The following is a 22,179-nucleotide window of genomic DNA, read 5'->3' as shown; positions in this document are numbered from 1 at the left end:
CAACTTTTCATGGAAAACACATTACAGTTTGTGATCTTGAGAGGAAACTAACGGGACTAAATGTGATGGGACAGAGATTTTGCCTGCTCTATGGAAGAGCAGCAAGAAAGAAAGGAAAAATATAAAAAGGGAAGCTAATTAAAAATGTTTTAAAAGCACTGACAAGCCTGATCATCTACATTTATAGAACTATGCTTTCAAAACTGTTTCACAACGAAACTTAATCTCACAAGATTTGAGTGCAATAGTTTTAAAAGATTAAACGTTTGATTTAAAAAAGCATAAAAAAGTAATTAAATGTGATGAACAAAGTTCTAGGAGCTCCAAGACAAAAATATCATCACCAGCTTGCATTACTTTTCATAGAAAATGTTTTTCCTCCTGTTCAGGTGGAACAAGTACAATACCCTATGTTCTGGCAATTTAAGTGAATACAAAAGGACCACATACATGCTAGAATGGCCACACAGAACTGCTCAACTTAATTTAAGGAGCTCAACTAATTAAGAAGCTCAACAGAATTTTTTACGTTCTATGTGTCACAGAACTCAACCATACTAACTATAAAATCACCAAATTTTAATTTGTTCTATTTCCAGCTACTGAAGCTTTTAAAACCTCCCACTGTTTTTAGGTTTGATTCTGTGACTTTGTATGGTGAAATGCGTAGCAGTTTGGAACCCAGATACACTGACCATATAATTTGAAACTTCTGTGAATATTCAAAATTTGCCAAATTTAATGATGGCTGTTGAGCCCCTCAGCAGAAGGGTCAGTCTAGACTGGCAGTTCATCTTTAAAAGGAATGCAGGTTTAAGACTTCAGAAAGAAAGCTGCTGATTTAGACCTTTTTGAAAAGGGATGGGAAACAGGGATGCCACAGGAATGCCAACAAAGCACACAAAATTTCAAAAAATAGTGAAAGGATCACAGAAAAAAAGCAGCTGATGCAAATATTATTCTGCCATCAATATTAGTCTCAAATCCTGATTTGGACTGTGTGGCTTTGTCTTCCTGCCTTGTCCACTCCCACCCCAAGCATCCACTCACCTGACTGACCACCCAGCTGAAGCCTCTCTGCCCCTCATCCCAGCTGCCAGAATCACCAGCTCCCCACCCAAAACTGCCAGTGAAACTTACATTTCTTGTAAAAGGAGGATCTGTGGGGCCTGAGAACAGGATAGATTGAAATATGTGGTTTGTTGGGTGAGGACTTCTGGTGTTCTGAAAGAGATGAAGGAATCTGGGGGGAGCTGGGAGCAGAACTGGCTGTGGTGCCATGCCAGGAAGCAGTAAACCCTGAGGTACAGGTGTCTGCTGACAGAGGGGGCTCCAGGTACTACAGACAAAACCAGAATGAAGTGGCACCCTTCAGGCTGCCCTGCACTTGTGTCATCATCACGGAGGGACAGCACCTCACAAAACCCAATTAGATGACAGAGGGTTAATTAAAAAAGGTCTATCATAATTCAAACTTTGCTGTCAGCTTTTCTGCAGCCTTTAATTACACTGCAATTCCTGTAAATTTTTGAGGTTTTTTGGTTGGGATACACCAGGATGACAAAGAATTCAAATGTTATATTCACCAGTGCTGATCAACAGATTTGATGATGACTTTTAAGAATACTTTACTGATCAGATGATAATGACACATTTCACTCCCTTCTAACCATTACAATGCCATTTTAAATGCCAGTTTGGCCCATGACACTATGAAGAATGTTGCAAAATTCATGTAAAATCTATATGGACACCAGGAAGACACAGAAAAGAGACTGTCCTGACATGAACATCCAAGTAAATGAAATTTAATGCTTGTCTCCTATACTAAGGAAATTAGGCATAAAACACTGACTCATCTACACCTTCAGTAACTATCCTAATCCCTTATAAAGAAAGGGAAAAAAAAAAACCAATAAATATTGATGCTATTTATGTTATTTATGCATATTTATGCAAAAGTAAGATCCTTTTCTCAGTAAAACCAGATAAAAGTATCTTCTAAAAGTTGGAAGCCTGGTAGCTGGAAATTGCAGAGGAACAGAAAGACCTTACTACACTAGGGGAAAATGTAAAGAAAAATACAAAAAAATGACATAACTGTTTTCAAATCATCTTGAACATTAGATAGGCATTAGCTGGAAACATTAATTTAGTATAGCCAAATAATCAGTAACAATCAAAACTCTGACCAGAAATCATCATAAAAGAAAAAAAAAAAAAAACAACCAAGAAATGAGACTAAATGAGACTTACGAACACATTGTCTGTTCATGTATTTTTAAAACTGCTTATAACTCTGCTAACCCAGCTCAAAAATAATATTATAGAAACCAATTATATTTCAATTATGAAAAAACTTTTGGACAGGATAAGATTAAGCTGACTTCTGATTGGAAAGTAAGTGATTGGTGATTGAGGTTTAAAACAAAAACAGTATCACTACGAGAAAGTAGAGAGAAAGATTCTTGGTATTTCTCAGGACAAATACTAGCAGGTATGAAATGAAACTCTACAGAAAGCACAATAATGTGGTGTTTCCTTTCTACACTATTAAACTGCAGAATATAAAAGTCAAGTGATATCAGGAATGCCAAAAGTACAAGTTCACATAAGTTTTAGCAATTCCATATTTATTTTTGTTAATTAAAGATTTTTATTCCACAGGGCTCTATTTCTTGTCCAGTGAAAAACTGGTATTTTACAACTCCTTTTGTCCTCTAAGTCTTCTCAACTGTAAGGAATTCAGATCTTTCTTAGTACAGACAATAACTTTATAATCTCCCAACTCAAAGCTTTTATGTTTAAAACATAAATATTAAGCCATTTTTCATTATTTCAATTCATTCTGTGTTATTATGTCATTCTGCCATTTTCTTTCTAGTACACAAATTTGAAATGAAGACATTTCACAAAAATCAGCCTCACTCTACAGACATTTACTGTCCAGATTTTATCTCATTTCTCTTTCAAAGAAACACAGCCAGCATTATTTGGGCTTTTTATGCACTTTGAAAGATCCTAGAACCATTTTAAAAATAATTTTAGGAGATTACAATTCATATGAAAAGGCTGCATGGAATTACTAAATATGTAATTGCTTTTTATTTTCTCTATGCAAAAATAAGAGGACCTATTTCTTGTAGGCTATCTGCCTCTTTGTAGATTAATTCACAAAAGCACATTCTCAGATCTAGCTTGGTGTTTGGGATTTTTCTTGAGTTCTCTTTAAGGTATATAGGTAGATCTCAAATCAGATCAAAGCCTATAAATCCAAAAGTTAACATTAAATCATACTGAATAAGTATAGCAATCCAGCTGCCATTAATTCTGCTTTAAAAACAGCTGTGATGGAACAATTTAAGCTAGTGAGCAAACAGAATTCTAAAGGAAAGGGAAAAAAACATGTAATTATACAACAAAAAAACAAATATGGGAACCACAAAGCTTTGCCAACATTGTCTCTGCAGCTAAAATATCTGCTTTGCAGTTAGTTCACCATCCAGTTACCAACAGTAAAATACTGCAATTCTTGAACCTGAAACAAATTACAGATTTTCACCACAAAAGAAATTAAAATTAAAATTTAAAAACTCATTGTTATCTTGGACAGCATATCTTTTTCAGGAACACTTGCTTTGGAAACAGACAACAATAGTTGTCAACAGATAACAATAGTTACAGTTAAACTTCTGATCAAAACAGAGGAACAATAATAGTTGCCCATAAACTAGGTAAGCAAGGAAAGATGCTTTAGTCAACCCCATAGTACTGCTTACCTTTCTTCTCTCTTCTACATATTTACAATTTTTTCAGGAGCTTAAATTATGAAGGTTACCAAGCAGTTGATATATTTTATTGTTTAAAAAAAATACATATTTACAATACGATTGTCCAGTGAGTCTCATAAAACAAGATTTTCTATTTTGTCTTCCTCTAAGACCTACAAATAGGATCCAACTACAAATTCACACTTTTCATCAACATAAACAATAATGTGATCAAGACAGAAGTATAATAAGTGTGAAACAGTAAAGGATTTCTAAAAGCCGATACCCAAAATTGTAAAAACTTTTTAATTACATTTCAATAGATCTGTCATATTCAGTTAGAATAAAACTAGGACCCAAATGCCAGTTATCAGACTCAGGTTATAAAACCTCCTCTGATCTTCAATTTTGAACTCACTGCCACACTATTAAAAAATACTTTCTTTTTGTAAGAAGAGAATGGTGAGAGGACAATGCCTAGGATTCTGTCTTTATGGAGAGAGAACTCAAAGACTAAACTGACTGCTATGAAGCTTTCCAGTGGAAAAATGAGTATTTTCCCAGTAAAACTTAATTTAAAACAGTAATGGGTAGACATATTTTTGGCCAGGCACTAGCCTGAAAACAGAGAGTGAGGGTTAGGCAAAATCAAACGTATTTATATTAATTTAGTCTAGAGGGAAAGGAATGCTTCCCTGTTCAGCAATTTCTTCAGTCCCTTGCCAATTCTAACATCCCCTGATGTTTTCATATTGCTTATGGTGCTTTTCATTTGTGTCACCCAAAAATCATGCACAGGAGTGAGTAGGTAAGTGACTGGAACTTAGTGGGATGCTAAAGAAGGTGGAAAGAGAAATGCAACAGCAAAGGCAGGACAGTGCAACTGGAATTACAAACAAAAAAGCAGGAGTTATTCCATTCCCACTGGCAGCACAACCAGGCTACTCATGCTGGTCTCAGAGATCTCACCTACCCAGCATCAATCTTAGAGAAATTTAAAAGCTTCTTGTGGCTAGAAACCTTCCTTAGTTGTTCTCAGACTGAAAGGCACCTTGCCTTCCATGACCTGCCTTTTCAGTAAATTTCAGCAACATCAGGCCTCTCCCTGCTTGTTTTCATCTAAGACCTACAGAAGACATGGATACAACCAAAAAAATTCTCATTAGGTTCATTTCTTCAATAGAAATCTGTTGATGTGACACTTTAAGAAACACCAGAAATGTGAAGTTCAGTACAGGGAACAATATGAGAGGTGCACAGGGACAGAGATATCTTCTAGCAAGTCTCAGTCAAAAGAGGTAGACTAGAACCAAAATCTCCCTGATTTAGTTCTCCTCTTGAAATGCACAGAAACCTTTTAAAAGGTTTTAGAAAAAAAAATATATATATATATACAGCATTCATGAAAGTATGTCCTTAGTAATTTGGGGATAATTCATAATTACATAATTATAACATTTTAAAGAAAACAAGAAACCTCATTAACAACAAAATTAGGCATTTTTAACTATTTTATATGATTCACACTTGTATTGAATTTTAAAATGCTTTATAGCAGTACAAAGAAAATTAATATTTTAAAAGAGGGTTTGCCAATTATCACAAAATTAATCACAGTTCTAGTCTGTGAGCTGAAAATATCATCACTAAAGGGAAAACAAAGCTCAAAAAATGCATTTGTTTGCTCGCAACCTGAGGTCTGAAATGCCACATCTATTCCTATTCACAAGAAACACTTCCCAGGCTCACTTCTGAAAGTGCAATTTTAAATAGAGATGTTCACCAACACTTTCTCACATCTGCTCTTGCGTGCTGTACAATTCACAAACGTTTTATAAGTGCAGCTATAAAATCTGGAAGTAGTTTATGCCCATCTTACCCCCTACTAGCATTGTACAGTACAGCATATTTTTTGGAATTGCATGCTGTGATCATCACTGTTTATCTGCACAGCAGCTCTACTAGTGCAGAATTGCATCCAGGAACTCATGTGTAAGGAAAATTCCAAGGATGACAGTGTTTAATATGGAAGTACAGAATCCATCACAAGAATCTTGAGCTTTGGTAAGCTTTTCTCCCTCTAGTGGCTTCTACATTCCCACTCATAGGATGCTTTACCTTCAGTATTGACGTAAAAGACCATTAAATGCAATTTAAGTACTGTTCTGCCAAATGAAGACTTGGACTCAGCCACCAGGTTGTAAAAATATCTTCTAGCAAGTCTCTGCCAAAAGAGGTAGACTAGAACCAAAATCTCCCTGATTTAGTTCTCCTCTTGCCATGCACAGAAACCTTTTTAAAAGGTTTTAGAAAAAAAAAAATAAATATACAGCAATCGTGAAAGTATGTGTTTAGTAATTTGGGGATAATTCATAATTACATAACTATAATATTTTAAAGAAAACAAGAAGTTCTTGTTCTTGTTGCCACCAGGTTGTAAAAATATGAATGTAATCCTATGTGCACACTTTATACACTTCATTCTGTGACTGGAATGAGTCTAAGCAAGCTGTGTAAAATAAGTCCTTACCACTTAAAAAGGTCACAGGAAGCTGAGAACATGTAATTTTCTAGAACACAAGAGCTAACCCACCTGAATAATGGTTTGGAATGGGCAGTTTTACCTCATCCCTTCAGACAAAGTAAAAAGAAAATCTAAATTCCATTTTTATGAAAATGAACTAGGGCTCTAAGATGCAAATACAGATTTTCCCTGTTTCTGCAGTATCTGAAGTACAGAGGTATCATTAGTAAGGAGATCCCCTGATTATTTTCATGAAAGATTTAAGATGATAACATTGTACAACTTCATCTCTGTGAATTACTCCAAATAATCTTTATGAGCTTTTCTCATCAGTTTCAACAGCCTTCAATAATACTGAAAAATTAAATTAAAATGCAAAAGAATATGTAGTCTTAATGAAGAGATGAAATACTAAAGCCATGTAGGAACATTTTAAATGTGTCTTGCAAACAAATTTGTTATTAATCAAAGAACAGAATGCCTATTTTATTATCAGATAGATTTAAAATGGAAGACTGAGGTACTTAGTGTTAGTTTATGCTGATTGAGTGATGCAGTAGGTGAAATATTATTACTCTTTACCCACATATAGAGCATCTTTCATCTCAAAGTGTAAAATTTTCTATGAGATTTTAATTAGTATAATCTTGACTTCCATGGAATAAGTGTTTCTGAAAAATATCCAATCCATATTACTATCAAGGATAACACTGCAAACACCAACTTATTGCAGAGACCCTGAAGGAAATTCAGCAGCATCCAGTGCAGCACTTGGGACCAATATCCACCATGCACCTGCACCAGGTGCTGCACATAAAGAGGCCTTTTCCTTGGTCCATCAGCAAAGAGATCATGAAGCACACAGACTTCAGGGCAGCAGACAGAATTGAGTCTGAAGTGGTTTGGGTGGTCAATGTTTACAAATTTAGTGTTTCTGTTTGGCTTTTGAAAGTGTGAATTACCTTGTATTTAAGAACACTTGAAATTTAATTTTATTGTGGATCTGGAAAACATTGTTGCCTGTAGCAATGTTCACCTTAACAATACACTAGTGTAACAATACACTTAACAATACAATAGTGTATAACTATTATATATACTAGTTTATTTCTTTTTATTTCCAGCACAAAAAACATACAATAGAACCTACACAAAAGTTGCTTGCTTTGCAGTGCAAGAAAAGCAATAAAAATAATTTCTCTTTCCATAGCAAAACCAAAATGTTCTGAAGTTCTGCAACCTAATCCCCAAAAAGGTTTTGTTTCTAACAGTGTGAAACAACTAAAGAACCTCTACTGTCGTCTGCTTGATCAGTGGTTGCACATTTTTAATCAGCTGAGAAAAAAACACATTTTTTCAAAACAGATTTTGAGAGCGTGATGGGCATCTGAAGCAATCATATAAGTAATAAATAAAACTTTCACATACAGCCTTTTGTATGATTTTTGTGCTGAATTTTTTAAAAAAAAACAAAAGCCAGTATATATAATAGTTATACACTAGTGTATTGTTAAGGTGAACACTAATAGAAGCATGGAATAACAAAACTTCCCAAAGGCTAATTTGGAGTACAAGAGTCTGTCTTTCCCTGGAGTCAGCAAACATTTGAGATACAAAACTGCTCCTGATCCTTTCAGTATCAGAACGATGGCCTCCACTTTCTAGAATTCCAGTTATCAACAACAGACTCCTCTGAGATTAGTCCCTTCAACAGCAAAATATGTGTGCCACAAAGGGTATGTAATCATGCTGAATACTCTTCCCACACCTTTTTTTGTTTTTTTAGGTCTCCTCACTTTGTCTAATAGTACACAAAACAAGAGGAAACAGTAGTTTGGAATAAAATTTGAATTACAGGCTTGCTGGCAACATGTTAGATTTGTGACCTACCACTACCAGGTTTTCATGTCAGTTTTTAATGCTAGTTGTATTGAGAGTTTTGCTGAAGTTTTGTAATAAAACAGTCTTATTCAGTTAAAAGTGCATAATCCATGTTTTTGACTAATAATTAGACTACGTCTCTATAAAAATAGAGGCCACTAAAATAACAAAATTTGCAAGTCAGCCTTCTACAAAAAGGAACCAGACTAAAGATGCAGACTGTTTCCATTCTTTTGCAGCTGAAGGTCAGAAGAAACTGAAGTTGCTAAAATACCATGCCTCCTTTTCATTTCTGTGCCACTGAAACATTTGGAAACAATGAAGAGACAAGAAGAAAAGTGAGAAAGCTGTAACAGACAACACTTCCAGCAGAAGTACAACTCCGGAGCTGAACTCAATTAAAGAGGAATATGCAATGCCTCTGCAGACGAGAGAGAAACATATTATTTTCTTCATCTGAAATTTTATAATATATAATTATAATACACATTAATTGTATTATTATATATTATTAATTATATATTAGATTATTATAGTACACATTTAAATTTTAATATGCAAATACTACTGTGTAAAAGTACTATAGGCAGATGGGTTTGGGTGTGGGGTTTTTTGATACTGTTAAGAACCAACACCAACATATTCTTACCTTCTTATCTTCTTTAGATTTCCTGATACTGTGTGGAGGTCCAAATTTGTTCTGAATGCAGAACATCTTCTTGGACCATTCACTTTTGTGAGATTTTAGCTGAGGCTGACCAAAGCTGCCATCGACTCTGTATCTGTCCGCTGGAATCTTACTCATTGGTGGGGGAAGGGTCCCACAGTTGACACTCGACCAGCCATCCGTGGAGTCGGTGTACGACTCCTGGTCACTGGCATTTCCATGCTGCCACTCCTGTAAAACGTGCACAGGCAGCCACCTCTGATTGCCCATGCCTGCAGCGTTTTTCTTTGATGGAGGTACTGAATTTCGGGAGGAAACCAGTGGAACTTCAATACGAGCAGAAGGGCTCAAGTGTTTGCTTACGTTTTGGGATTTATCATTCTGAATTACTTCTAAAGGGATGTTTCCCTCTTGTTCATGACAGAAGCCATTCCAATGGGAAGCAGGCTGATTTTGTCCCCTTCCTACTGGATTTTCCCATATGCTGCTGGGAATGTGTTTACTTGGATTGGTCCCTAAATCAACCACCAGAACTCTATTATTCTTTTCTTCTTGATTGAAATTTCCAATTCCACTATCGCTGTTACTGCTCGTACTGTTATTCTGATGAGCATCTGCATCACCATCAAGGAAAGCCCTCGCACGCATTCCCTCAATCAATTCCCCCATATCCCTGTACAGGACAGAAATAAACTGCAGGACAGGTAGAGATGATGTTGGAAACTCCAGACAGCCATTTGTATCTGGATCCGCTGTACATTCCAGTCCAAAACGTCTTGCTATACCCTGGTGAATTTTATGATGAAATAATTCAGGATCCACCATAAAAACATGGCAAGATGTCCTCAGTACCCCTTCATCTTCCTGAGCCAAGCTTGCATCATCATTTGTCTGCATTGTAACTAGTCCAAAGAATCTTCTGTCATCTGGGCAAACAGCACTGAATGCCAGTTTCTCTGCAGGATATTCTGCCACAAGACCCGATTTGTCACTGCAGAGCTGAATACAGTCATGCATTATCTTCATCATCACCAGGGAATGGATTTTTTGCTCTGCCCGCAGACGTCTCATGCACCCACGAATGGCCTGCAAACTCTCAGTTTCCAAATTTGCAGTTGTTGAAGGAAGTTCAATGGAGCCTAAGTAACCTACAATCATGGCAACATTCAAAATGCTTGCATCTAATCCAAAGTCTTCTGCACTCTCCAGTCCAATTCTAAAAACTGAATCATCATTCAGAACTTTGGCTATATCTTCCTTTGACAGTATGTTTGGATTGCTTACACTTTCATTGGCAGTTTCAAATTTCATAGCAGCAGAAACTGAAAATGATCTTTGCTTTGGTGCAGAATTATCTGAGTTACCAGCACAAAGAGCAGGATTCTCAAAGATCATGTTAAAAATGCCACCAGACTGCATTTCTTCAACAACTTTCTCTGCTCTGTTTATACCCAGAGCTTTAGAGTCAGGTTTGGGTTTCAGCCACCCCTTCCCATCATAAAAACCAACTTCTTCATCGCTTGAACATGAATCCATATGACTAATCCCTTCAGCAATAACCATGTGCAGGACTCCAGAACATTTCCCTATAAGTTTCACCACATCTTCATGAGAGGCTTTTTTCACATTGATTTCATTAACCGCAAATATCTGATCTCCCGCTTTAAGTCCAACATAATCTGCAGGGCTTCCTTTCATCACACAACTAAGAACACAAGGAGCTTGTCCAGAAAGGGTAAACCCATATCCTGCTCTTCCTCGAGCAACTTCCACGCTTCTTATCCGTGGAGGAGCATGCATGTTGAGTCGACGTTTGACTGTTTCTCCTGCTCTGTACATTTTGGAGTTTTTTTCCTAAAATAGGAAAACTTTTATTTAATCCACTTTTTTGTCATGTTTCAAGAGTATCATTCCATCTGATGAAGATCTAAAGAAAGAAAGAAAGGACATCTTAATTCTCATCATATTTCAGGTGGTTTAGCACCCAGTATTCCCTTTACTGTTGAGAAAAAGTTGCTAGTGAACTCTACCAAAAACTGTTGCCAGAGAATTAAGGAAACACTCAAAACAGTTTGAAAAGAACAGGTACCAGAGTGTTAATTTTAGTGATGAGAAAGGAGTTGCAAATGCAAATAAAGTGGCTGTCCAAAAGGACAACATGACAGAATGGCAAAGAACAGGATCCAAGTCTTTTGATGTACAGTCAGTGTTTTTTATACTAAGCATGTCTTCCCCAGCTTCCCCACATTGCCTACTATTCAGTTGCCTTTCTGGCTTAACCATCACTGTGTTTTACAGCATAGAGAAAATCTTTATTTAAGCTCATACATCCTTTCCCAGCAAAACAAAAATGAGCACTCATGCTCATCTACTCAGCTATACCTCACCCCCTTTATACTTATTGTACAGAAACAGGCACCACATGTATCACATAAAAGACATTAACTACCCCTAGAGTTGCCTGTATCTCTCCACTGACTGTAAAGGCAGCTTAAAGTATCTCAGACTTCAACTTCCTTACATACATTTCACTCACATGTGCAATGACAAGTGGACATTCAGTCATGTATCAGACCAGAGGGATCCAAGATCACATTTACTGTTAAACCCATCAATTAATCTACTCAAAACAATTTGTCAGATAGCAAACACTGTAAAAATGCATTTCAGACATCATTCCAATATCCATGTGTTTTAGTTTAGCTTAAACACTCAAAAAAAGCATAAAAAACCCAAAAAGGAGTGAAAAAGACACATGCTGCCAGAATTAATCTTGTCATGACTTTACAATTAACATATAGCAGCTTTGTATGAACAGCAAGAAGTAGAATATTTCACTAAATTTTGGTGTCAGCACTGAAGTCTGGATGTCTTGGGCAAATTCCATTGTTTTACAGAGGTTTCCTACACTAAGCAGGTTAAAATGCATGCAAATGACTAACACAAAAAAGAAAAAAGAAAAAAAGAAATTACAACTTGTGCAGCAAGGAGATAGTTTCAAAAGTTAAACAATATGAACCCTCACTTCCACAGGTCTGGAGCATGACTGACAGAAATAACCATGGGACTAGAGCTACACAAAATTGCAATGAACTCTATTTGAGCAAGAGAGAACTAAACTGACAATAATTGCTCTGAGTTGGGCCGCAGGCTTATTCTTAACTCAGTCACATTGTAACATACTCAAAGAGTATAAAGTACTTGAAAGTGAGTATCTTGCATATGTGGGCAAAATGCAGGCAACATTTTAGATAAATACATTCACATCAAGATATAAATACACATACACACGGAGACAACACATGTTTTTATTGTATCTAAAGTGCTAAAATAATGGTGTCCCACCCACTACTTGCATGGACAAAAAATGACCAAGAAATCCTACTGACATTGCTCTCAGCTACAGAAAGAACAAAAGAACCCACACTCAGAATGTGATAAAATCCACAGCACACTAATTTCACAATATTCCTCCCTGGGTTAGAACAAACAAGGCAATTACCTGAAAAGTTTTACCAATTAAAAATCAAACCAAAACTAAAATACAATTTAGAATGATAGTCTTAACTACTTATCTACATACAAGCTCCTTGATTACCAAATTTAAGAAAACACTGCTGTTTCTCAAAGTTTCTGCTAAATACTCAGCTGAAGGCTGTAATCCCCACAGGACCATTCCAAACCCAAAATCGGACAGATTTCAAGATACCAGAAGACATCCAGTTGGCTTTACTTTTGGGGGGTTTAGTTGTTTGGTTTTTTTTAACAAAGGGACATCAGGTTTTTTATGTCTCCATGGTGCAGCTGTGACTATTCAGTGTAGTATGGTTTTGGCAAATTGTTTTAATATAGCAATTATCCAGCTTCATTAACAATACTTTTCCTATAATTTGAGACAAAAAAACCAAAACACCTTGGCTTTAAGAAGTAATGAAACTTCCCACTTAACCTTTAAATGGAAATCATAACATAAGAAGTGCTTTGCAAACATTTAACCAAACTTAACTCTTACGCTGCTATAAGAAAGCCTCATCAACTTGCATCCAGTCTCATATTTTAAATGCAGTTTGACCCTTTCCTGACAGGGCTAAACTTGGGAACCAAGAGGTCACTGTGCATTCAGCTATCTCTTAATTAGGTCTAGTACTTTTTGAGAATAATCATTAAATATTTCAAGATATAGTTCTCAAAAAAAAAAATAGAACCAACAAATTCCCAACAGTAAATAAAAAGCTTCTATCTAGGAGCATGAATATATACATGTTCTAATTTGCCTTATAGTGAATATCTCTGTTCTCAGTTGTCTGGAGAATAGCCTAATGTGATCCCTGGGTATCCTCTGAATCTGTGCTGTTAACCTGGTCACCATAAAGCCCAATAGCATCTCCCTCCTAAAATTGTGCTACTAGCTTGCAAGAGGAAACAATTAAGAGAGTATGAGATTATATATAATCTCCTTTTAAAAATAAAGAGCAGATATTACTAAAAAACTTAAGATTCAATATTGTAATGTTGAAGCAGATGATAAGAAAAAACAGATTTTTCACAGATAGTTCTCTAATTTATAAAACAATATCCAAATGCCACTATAAAAAAAACACACAACGAAAATGCAGTTAGGCTGCTCTTGGGAAGAGATAAACCCCAATGCTGTCTTACCTCACAATTCTGCATTTGCTAAGAGTGGTTTTCCTTTTAAGTCTGTTCACAGGTCAATTTACCTACTTGCCTTCCTAACCCATGACCCTTACACATCAAGCATTTACTGTAATGATAACCACTGATAATGAAATGTCATTCAAAAACCAGACAATATAAAAACAAAACAGCAAGCTACTAAAATGTTACTTCTCTCTAATAATGATGTTCCAGAGGTGTGAAGACCTTCAGCTATTAATATATTTGTGAAATTTTGTAGATGCAAAGTTAGGACCTAATTCAACATTAAAGAGTTTTTGCTATTAATGTGTCTATACACTAAAAAACCCAAAACAAACAAAAAAAAACAACCAAAGAAAAACTGTATTACTTCACTAGATCACTTCTTCCCTCCCTCAGTACCTGAATATTACTGTGTAATTTTTATGCTAATTATACCCAGGACAAAAAACAGATCATTAAATTTATTTATTATTTATTATTTATTATCTAGGAAACCTCAAGACAAAGGACAAGTGTATCTCTTCTGCAAGAACCCTCAGCAGCCAAATATGTTTTACAGCAGTAATGGCATGGTAGCCAAATAGAAAAATTATTAAAATAGTCTTTCTCATAAGCAGGTATTAGTTGATTGTCAAACTGTTAACAGACTAGTTCAAAACTAAATTATCAAGTTACCTAATTGCTAACTTTTCCCCTAATTTCTTTGTAGATTTGAAACCTGGAGCTGAGAAGATAGGGAACAGAAGTGTCACAAACTTCCACAGTTCCAGAGTAATCATGTCTGAATATCCTTTTCCTGTAATAAATTACAAAATGTGCAGCATATCCAGTGAAACAAAAATGCCAATTCACTTGCACTGATATAAAGCTTTGTAGCTTTATAACTACAAAATATTTCACAGAACATTTCAGGCGAAAACACCAATATGTATACATGTCTAAATATGTGAAATAACATAATTTGTCCATACACATCAGCTTTGACACAGAACTTCAAAACAAAACAAAACATACAAGTTTTCTGCCAGCATACATTCTGGTCTACAATTTGAATCAATTATTTGTGGGGTATAAACCATCAAAAATACCAGTTACAGTTGAGTTGCACTGTGTCCCACAAACACTGCATTTCTGTATGAAATTCTTTTACATATCCATGCTAGCTTTTCATGTCATTTTCAAACCCTCTGCTCCAAAGAAAACAACATGCATTTGCTTACTTTCAGGGGAGAGAGGTAGCTTGTTTCCTGCTTCTGCTCTTGTTATCTCATAGCAACAAAAAGAACAGAAACAGGAGGTACACTCCCGCTACAGTCTGTGTTAAATTGTAACTTCACATTTACAGAGGGCAGCGAGGGAGCCCGTGAAGGTCAGGAGTACACGACTGACCACCACTACCTCCCAAAAAGCCCCTGGAAATGAGCTGGTACTCAGCAGCACAGGATTCATGTTTATGTGCAGAGACACTGTCTGGCTTCATTTTGTTTTTCAATAGTGGGACTGTAAGAGAATAAAGTATGCAAAGTGGAAGTGCACAGAGGAGACTGTTCCCTCAACCCTCACACAGGTCTTGAAGTAATGCAAAAGACTCTGCTGGGATGCCAGTTGTTGAGGCAGAACTGATGCCAAGTCCCTACAAAGCTCAAATGAAGCTATAAGATTTGAATTCCACTAACTATTCAAATGTGGTACATGTTTATAGACAAGTTACACAAGAAATGTAACAGCACAACCTGTAGAAGACAACTACCAGTTGTTTGAGAACTTGGGCATGACAATGTTTTAACAAAAAAAAAAAAAAATCTCATCAGCATTTCACAATTGGCAAGACAGACCATTATGTTTCCTTCAGGTCTACCTAGTATGATCATTCAAAAATACTGACTGTAATTAGTAACAGCAGGCTAAAAAGTAGCTGTTAGTAATAATTCTTCTCCCACTGAAGACAGCGTACGAAGTGTAAGGAACACAAACAGGATATTTGCTGTTTTGTCTGACAAGACGCATGCGACTAAAGACAAAGTTTTCTAAAGCTATTGTACAGACAGTCATGCGCCTACAATTCAGACTAATTTATTTGCTGTATTTAAGAAGGTGGAAAGGTTTTGTTGGCAGTTATGCATTTTTCCCCCCTTCTTTTCTTGCAAACTCGTTCCAGATCTGTTGGGACGCCTTGCAGAGGGGCGGCAGCAGCGACAGCCAAGCGGGACGGGCTCAGGGACAGGCGGGAGGGCTCGGGGCGCTCTGCGGCGCAGCGGGAGGGGCACGGCTGCAGCTCTGCACACCCGCTCTACAGCCCCGCTCTGGGGGAGGCTCCCGGTGCTGCCCTCGGCGGGTGCGGGGACATCCCGCGGGGATGGCGGAGAGGAGGGGCGGGCGGCGGGTCCGCGGCTGGAGCAGCGCCCCGCGGGGTTACCCATTAACTGCCCGGCTCCCGGGGCAGCCGCTTCCCGGGGGGTGGAGCTGCGGGGAGGGGAGAAGCGGCACCTGAGCCCGCAGGGACGATTTGAAAAATCAAGCGGTAAAAGACGGGAGGGCGCGGAGCTCCCGCGACCCCCCCCGCGGGCGGACCCGCCGCCCCCTCCGCGCTGCGCGCCGGGGGTCGCGGGCAGCGCCGCAGCCCGAGGGGCGCGCACAGGGGCGGCCAGGAGCTCCTGTCTGTCCCCTCCCTCCCCTCGGCCCCCGCCGCCACGCTCCCCTCCCCCCTCGCCCCCCTCCCGCCGTCCATCTGCCGTCCCCGCTCCTCCCGCCGCATCCCAGCGGGGTCTCGGGCCGGGCGCTCGGCGGCGAGGGGGATGGGAGAGCCGGGCGGGCTGCGGTGGGCGCTGCCCCGCTCGGACCCACTCACCTCTGTCCCCCGGGACTCCGGCTACTCCGCCGAGGCAGCGGCTGCCCCGGTCACCGGGGAGACGGCGCCGGGCTCGGCCGCACGGCGCTGCGGCCACTGGCTGCCCGGCGCTGTCAGCCACCGCGCTCGCCCGGCGGGGTGGCGGTCGGGTTCCCGGACAGAGAAAGGGGAGAGACAATACCCCGCGCATGAGGACTACAACTCCCGGCGTGCTCTGCGAGCGGCCAGCTCGCTCCGGCCGTGGGGATCTGGCCGCGCGGAGTATGACGGGGCACGTAGTTCGCTGTTCTCCCCAAGCCGCCTCGCCTCGCCCTGGGCTCCGGAGGGGTGCGCAGCGCGCAGGCGCGGAGCTAGCGGCGGCCGTTCGAACAGGGCTGGCTGCGGCCCCGGGCGGGACCGGACCGGGCCGGGAGCGGGACCAGGTTCGGTCTCGGCCTCACGCCTCGGGCACGGCCCCAGAGCGCAGCCCGGACCCCCGGACGGTGCGAGGGCAGGGACTGACGGGCCGCGGCTCGGAGCGCAAGTGGGGCAGGGAGGCGCTCAGAGCTCCCTCAGACAGGTGTGCCGCGCCTTTGAAGCCCGGGAATAAAATGAGACAGCCCGCGCAAGGTAAAGGGACAGGTGGGAGGGAGCAGCGTGGCACTGCCTTTTATCCGGGGAGGCTGAGGAGGCAGGTGAGCCACTTGGTAATAATTAAGCACCTAAAGGGCAAAGCGTGTGTGCGAAAGGGGAATTTTGCCGCCCGGATGGAACGAGGCACAGGCAGCAAGTGCTCAAAATACACCGGGGACACCTTTTGACTTCAAAAGGGCAACATTAATAGCCCTTATTTTAAATAGGAAGAGGGGTGGAAATGTTAACACCAGTTAAGAAATGTATAAGGAATATAAGAGTTAGAAAAAGGGAAGAATTAACTAAATCTCTTTGACTTTCCTACAGAACCTGAAAGGATTTTGTGGTCTTAGCAGAAGAATGTCATCTTTGTTAACATGTATTTGTAGAAATCCTTTGTATGAGGGGTACTAAATTTTATTTCTCTGTGTGCAGGAAACCTGACATTGAACCTACCAGGCACAAGTTAAAGGAGAACTCTTACCTTTTTCTAGGGTTTTGCTGGGTTTTTTTCCCAGTCTCCAGAGCAGGATATCCATCCCACAACTCATTGTTGCTGTTATGTCTGTAAGATAATGTCTAAATTGTACTACTGTGGCTTAATGGTTTAACTTCAGTAATTTGTCTAATTCTTATCCAGTTTTGGAAGTTGTTTCTTAATAATTCCTTCCTGAGCTGAAATGCTTATAGGATACCAGAGTCTTCAGGAAAAACAAAAACACAGAGCAAAGGAAAAAGCTCTTTGGAAAAAAGGGATCCTGCTCCTCTACTCTGGCCTTCTCATTCTGCTGGTTTTTTTTCTTTGTCAGTCCATCCCAAGGAGATTTCTACTGATCTGAGACATTTCCGATTCACCTAAATCCCAGTTTTGTTACCTCTCTTATCCAATTTTATGGGAAAACCTTCTGAAAACTAAAAATAACCAAATAAAATAAGCATTATGTCTTTTTCTCATCCTCACAGAAGACACCATCACAGATCAGTGTAGTAGACTTCTGAATTTCTTCAGACGTACTGTTTCTCATAAAAGTAATTATTAAGTCCTTAGGGAGGCTAAAAATTCAAAATGTAAGGAAGAAAATTGAGTGGTTGATTTTAAACCTCACAGTTAATTCTTTCCAGTTAGGTACAGTAATTTTAAAAAATAGGCCAGTGATTTAAGTTTGCCCAAAGAAGCTGTAATTCTTTATCCTTTTGACTGGGAAGATGTCACAGGCAAAGAATTGTGTTCCACAAATCAAAGTGGTTGGTTGGGGTTGCCATCCCTTAATAGCCCAATTATTTCCAGCTTCCACACGAGGTTGTCAAGACTTTATATATTTTGCTGCTACTTCTGTTGTCATGTTACCTGTCGTGGTTTTAAACCAATAACTAAGAAAATTACTTATTTCTTGCTGTGAGATATGGATTAGAACAAGAGCAAAACAGGCATAAAACTTAAAAGGAAAAAAAAAAAGAAAGTTTATTGACAAACTACAATAAGAACACCAGAATAAACTTCCAGAAAAACCTTTTCATCCCCTGTCTACCCACTATTCCCTTGTTCACATGACAAAAGAGACAAAAACTTTGGAACTTTGATGATTAAAACAGTCCCAATTCTTGCTACAGTCTTTTCACCAGTCTTTATAGAGAAACAGAAGTTCCTTCCTGTTAATTTATGGAGTTTCTCACAAGAAAAACTATTTTTGTTATAGTTTTCCATTGCTCTAATGTTAGCTGCCCAGAGCTGCTGTTATTAGAGCCCACTCCTCCCATTTTCACATCACTCTCAAGTGTATATGGGCCATGAGTCTAGGGATGGGATTTTTAAGGATAAGTTATTCAAAGGCAAAAAGTCTTCTTCATCTGTTTCTGTGAGCTTCACTAGAAAACAGTTTTCTCATTGCCTCTCAAGGCTTCAAATCTTCCAGCACTTCACTGTACCATAATTACTCTACTTTTTTACTCAAAATTTACACTTTGAACACTCTATTCCTCCCTATTTACTGTAATGAATTAAAGGAGTGTTGTCAAGACCTTATTGTCCATTTCCACAGTTTTAACAGAAAGATATTTCAGCTTAATTAAAGCATCTTCTTAATTCTCTACCTTTTCTTTTCTTTCCTGTCACTGGTAGTTTATAAAGTCTCTTTTCATGTTGATCACTCTCTTTTTCTCTGTCTGGATAAAAAGATTAATCCGCAAGTCTCATCTGGGTAATGAAAGAGTTAAAATCTTGCCCAAGCTGTTGTAGGTAGTTCTGTGGCCTCGGCCGGTGCAGGAGCTGGAGCCGTCTGCGATGGAAAGTTCCTCATGGCTGCTCTGGAGAGTGTAGTCGCCGCGCCCAGCCCGCTGCAGGTCTAGAGCCTCTCTTTCTTCACTCAGCAGTCTCCAGTGAATCCAGCCACAGCAAAAAACCTGCAGCCGAGCCAGAGATCGGCTCGGCCCGGCCCGGCCGGAGCCCGGAGAAAACCCCCTCCACAGGGCCCGCATCTCCCGGCCGGGAGACGCTGGGCCCAGCCCAGTCCCCGCCCGGCCGCATGGCCTGGGCAGGGAACGGGAGGCCTGGAGCTCTGCCGCCCTTCCCAGCCAGGAAACAAAGAGAACCAAGAGAGCTCTGGTTTTACACTTTAAGGTAGGGTTCACAAGTTGATCCCACTTTTCAATGGCCTAAACTGCTGTCAGTTCTCAGCAATGACCGATAATTGGTCAGGAGAAAAGACTCCAGGCAGTTCCCAGCAACTTAAACTTTCTTAAAGTAACTCCATGACATTACCCAACAGATCTAGGACTGATTTGCACAACCTCCTTGCCTATAGAATGGAAAAATTATCAATGTGTTTCAGTCTGACCTTGTAAACAGCTGTAAATGAAGAAAATCTCTTGGAAAGTGACAAGTAAAGTGGAATTATAAGTATCCCACAGAGGTAACTGTAGGTGTTCCACTGTTTCTTTATGGAGTTAATACACAGAAATTATGTTTTATTTTGCTTTGAAGAGGAGGAATGTTGAAAAGTGCCATCAGCATCTGCTAACTATAAACTAATTACTCCATGACAATGTCAGATTGCCCCTTCCAAATAATCTGAACCTTTTGTATTTGTGGTAGCCAACAGAATTGCTTGCACTTTTGTAATAGCCCAGGAGCATGTAATTAGTCTGACTTCACAGAAGTCTGTTTTGTACTACAGCAGAATTTCCTATTTAAGTCATACTCAGGAAGGAAGAAGTGAGAACTGAAGGCTTCCATGCCAACAGGTTTGCTCACTCTTACAGTCAGAAAAATCCAACTCATCCAGAATAAATTTAGTGCTTTGCTTCAGTACTTTTGGAAATGGTGATTAAGACTTCATGTTATAATCTGGAGCAAGGTGATTAATGGTCCCTCAAAAATCCACACAAGGTCTCAGCTGTAACTTGCTGTTTTCACCACTGTTGGAGACAATAAAGGAAGAAAGGGTGTGAAACAAAGTGATAGGGATTTGTGGCTTTGGGGCTGGAAAAGCTGTGGCTTATAAGGCTAAGTAGCTTAATGTTGGGCATACAGACATCTCAATCACACCAAGGGTGGCTGTCACAAAACAGCTTGTCAGGCTTCATCTGGAGAGGTTTACAATGCATCCTGTAATGGAGTGTGATTATCGCTGCCACAAGTACCAGCTGAGAAGTCAGAAAATAAACATAGTCCAGCATCTGACACAAAGTCTGTGGTTTTAATTACCTTAGTTAAAGGAATGGAAGTATTGGTTGTTCCAAAAAGGTTTTTAGACATACAGAAAAATCCTCACATAAATATCACTTTTATCATTTAATGTTTTCAACCTGTTTAAAGTAATAAAATTGTTCATGATTGTCAGCATCAAATGCTTGTTAAGTTTACAAACATGATTCCAACTTTCCTAGGTTGATTTTATTCTGAACAGCAGACTATGTATCATATACATTGTAGTTAGCTCCTGTTGGCCAGTTAATGCATAGTTGGGAGCAAAATCATTATTATAGAACTTATTTTTTAATTCCAAAAGCTTGTCCTCCTTCTGGTAACCAGCCAGTTCAAAGGGTCAGCAAGATCATGTTTTGTACATTGAGGACTGCATGAACACACAGCCATCAGGATCCACCTTGGTGTACTAGTTCATCTAATATTTAGAAATACTTTTCCCTTTGTTTCAAACATAGTTTTCTATCTGGTGTGAGACACTCTTGGCAGTGGGAAATAGAAGAAAATATTTGTGTATAAATGCATTTTGGTTTGGATGATGGTGTTTTCTATCCATGCATGCTGATGTACAAAAACTCTTACAAGGAGCTGTGAAGTAGTAGAAATAAATGGGGATGAATACTGATCCTGTTAAATCTTGACTGGCCAACGGAGGACATTTCCTCTCAAATCCTACTTAGGGTTAAAAGGATTGATCCCTTTGCATCTACTTGGCTTTGTAATTGTGTCCTTACCTACTATGATATTTAATTAAACATTAAAATATATTCAAATAGATTTTGTGTGAAAAGGTTCTTTTGTGAACCTTTGTGTTTTCTTCTTAAATGTGAATGGTGCCACTTGCAAAATTGAAGGTTCAAATAGTAAACTGGAACAATTTTTGTGTGTGAAAACTGGCACAACCAGGCCATGGTCCTGAATGTGCCTTAGGAAAGCACTACAATATAAATATAATAGTTTAATATCCTAAGCAAATTACTTCCCCTACAATAGGATTGTCTTGGTTTGAAAAGATAGGTGTCGGCTGAGGAAGGCAGGAGGCCTCCTTGAAATGGAAACAATGTAAACACACACACACACACACACACACACACACACACACACACACACACACACACACACACACACCCCTCCCCAAATTATGATTTTGAAATCAAGGGGCTCTCAGGCAAAGATATGGGAATAGTAATAGCAGTTCTTTATTAGGAAAATTAAAATAAAAATGCAGTAGTACAAAAAAATCCACTGACAGAGTCAGAATACAACCTGACACCCTGTTGTTCAGGGTGTTGGTAGCAGTCCAATTAAATGGTGGCTGCAGTCCTCCTGGACAGATGTGGTTCTGTTGAAGCAGTGATCCTGTAGAAGGGTGTAGTTTTCCTCTGAAGGTCCAGTGGTGGTGTAGAAGGGTCTGGTCTCTCCTCTGGGATCCAGTGGAGAAAGGCTGCCTGTGGTGTTCCAAGTCTCAAATTATATCCAGGTAGGAATGCTTGGCTCCTCCCCCTGGGTGGA

General features: G+C 39.3%; 1 protein-coding gene across 2 annotated transcripts in view; it reads right to left on the bottom strand.

Moving 5' to 3' along the window:
• The window catches only part of RGS12 (regulator of G protein signaling 12), an 84,874-nt gene extending 68,386 nt beyond the window's left edge, over positions 1 to 16,488 (bottom strand). For both annotated transcript variants that reach the window (XM_005517874.3, XM_088056367.1), the window contains exons 1-2: positions 16,353 to 16,488; positions 8,825 to 10,769 (exon numbers count right to left, since the gene is read on the bottom strand). In XM_005517874.3, coding sequence (XP_005517931.2) covers positions 8,825 to 10,681 — 1,857 coding nt within the window. In that variant the 5' untranslated portion in view covers positions 10,682 to 10,769; positions 16,353 to 16,488. The remainder of the gene's footprint in view (positions 1 to 8,824; positions 10,770 to 16,352) is intronic.
• Between the last annotated feature and the right edge of the window lie 5,691 nt (positions 16,489 to 22,179).

Source organism: Pseudopodoces humilis, chromosome 6 (genome assembly GCF_049639895.1).
Source record: "Pseudopodoces humilis isolate 2021_Gansu_Grassland_sample_001 chromosome 6, ASM4963989v1, whole genome shotgun sequence".
NCBI classification, from domain to species: domain Eukaryota; kingdom Metazoa; phylum Chordata; class Aves; order Passeriformes; family Paridae; genus Pseudopodoces; species Pseudopodoces humilis.
The sequence above is the reverse complement of the archived record's forward strand: the minus strand, read 5'-3'. Positions and strand labels throughout refer to the sequence as shown.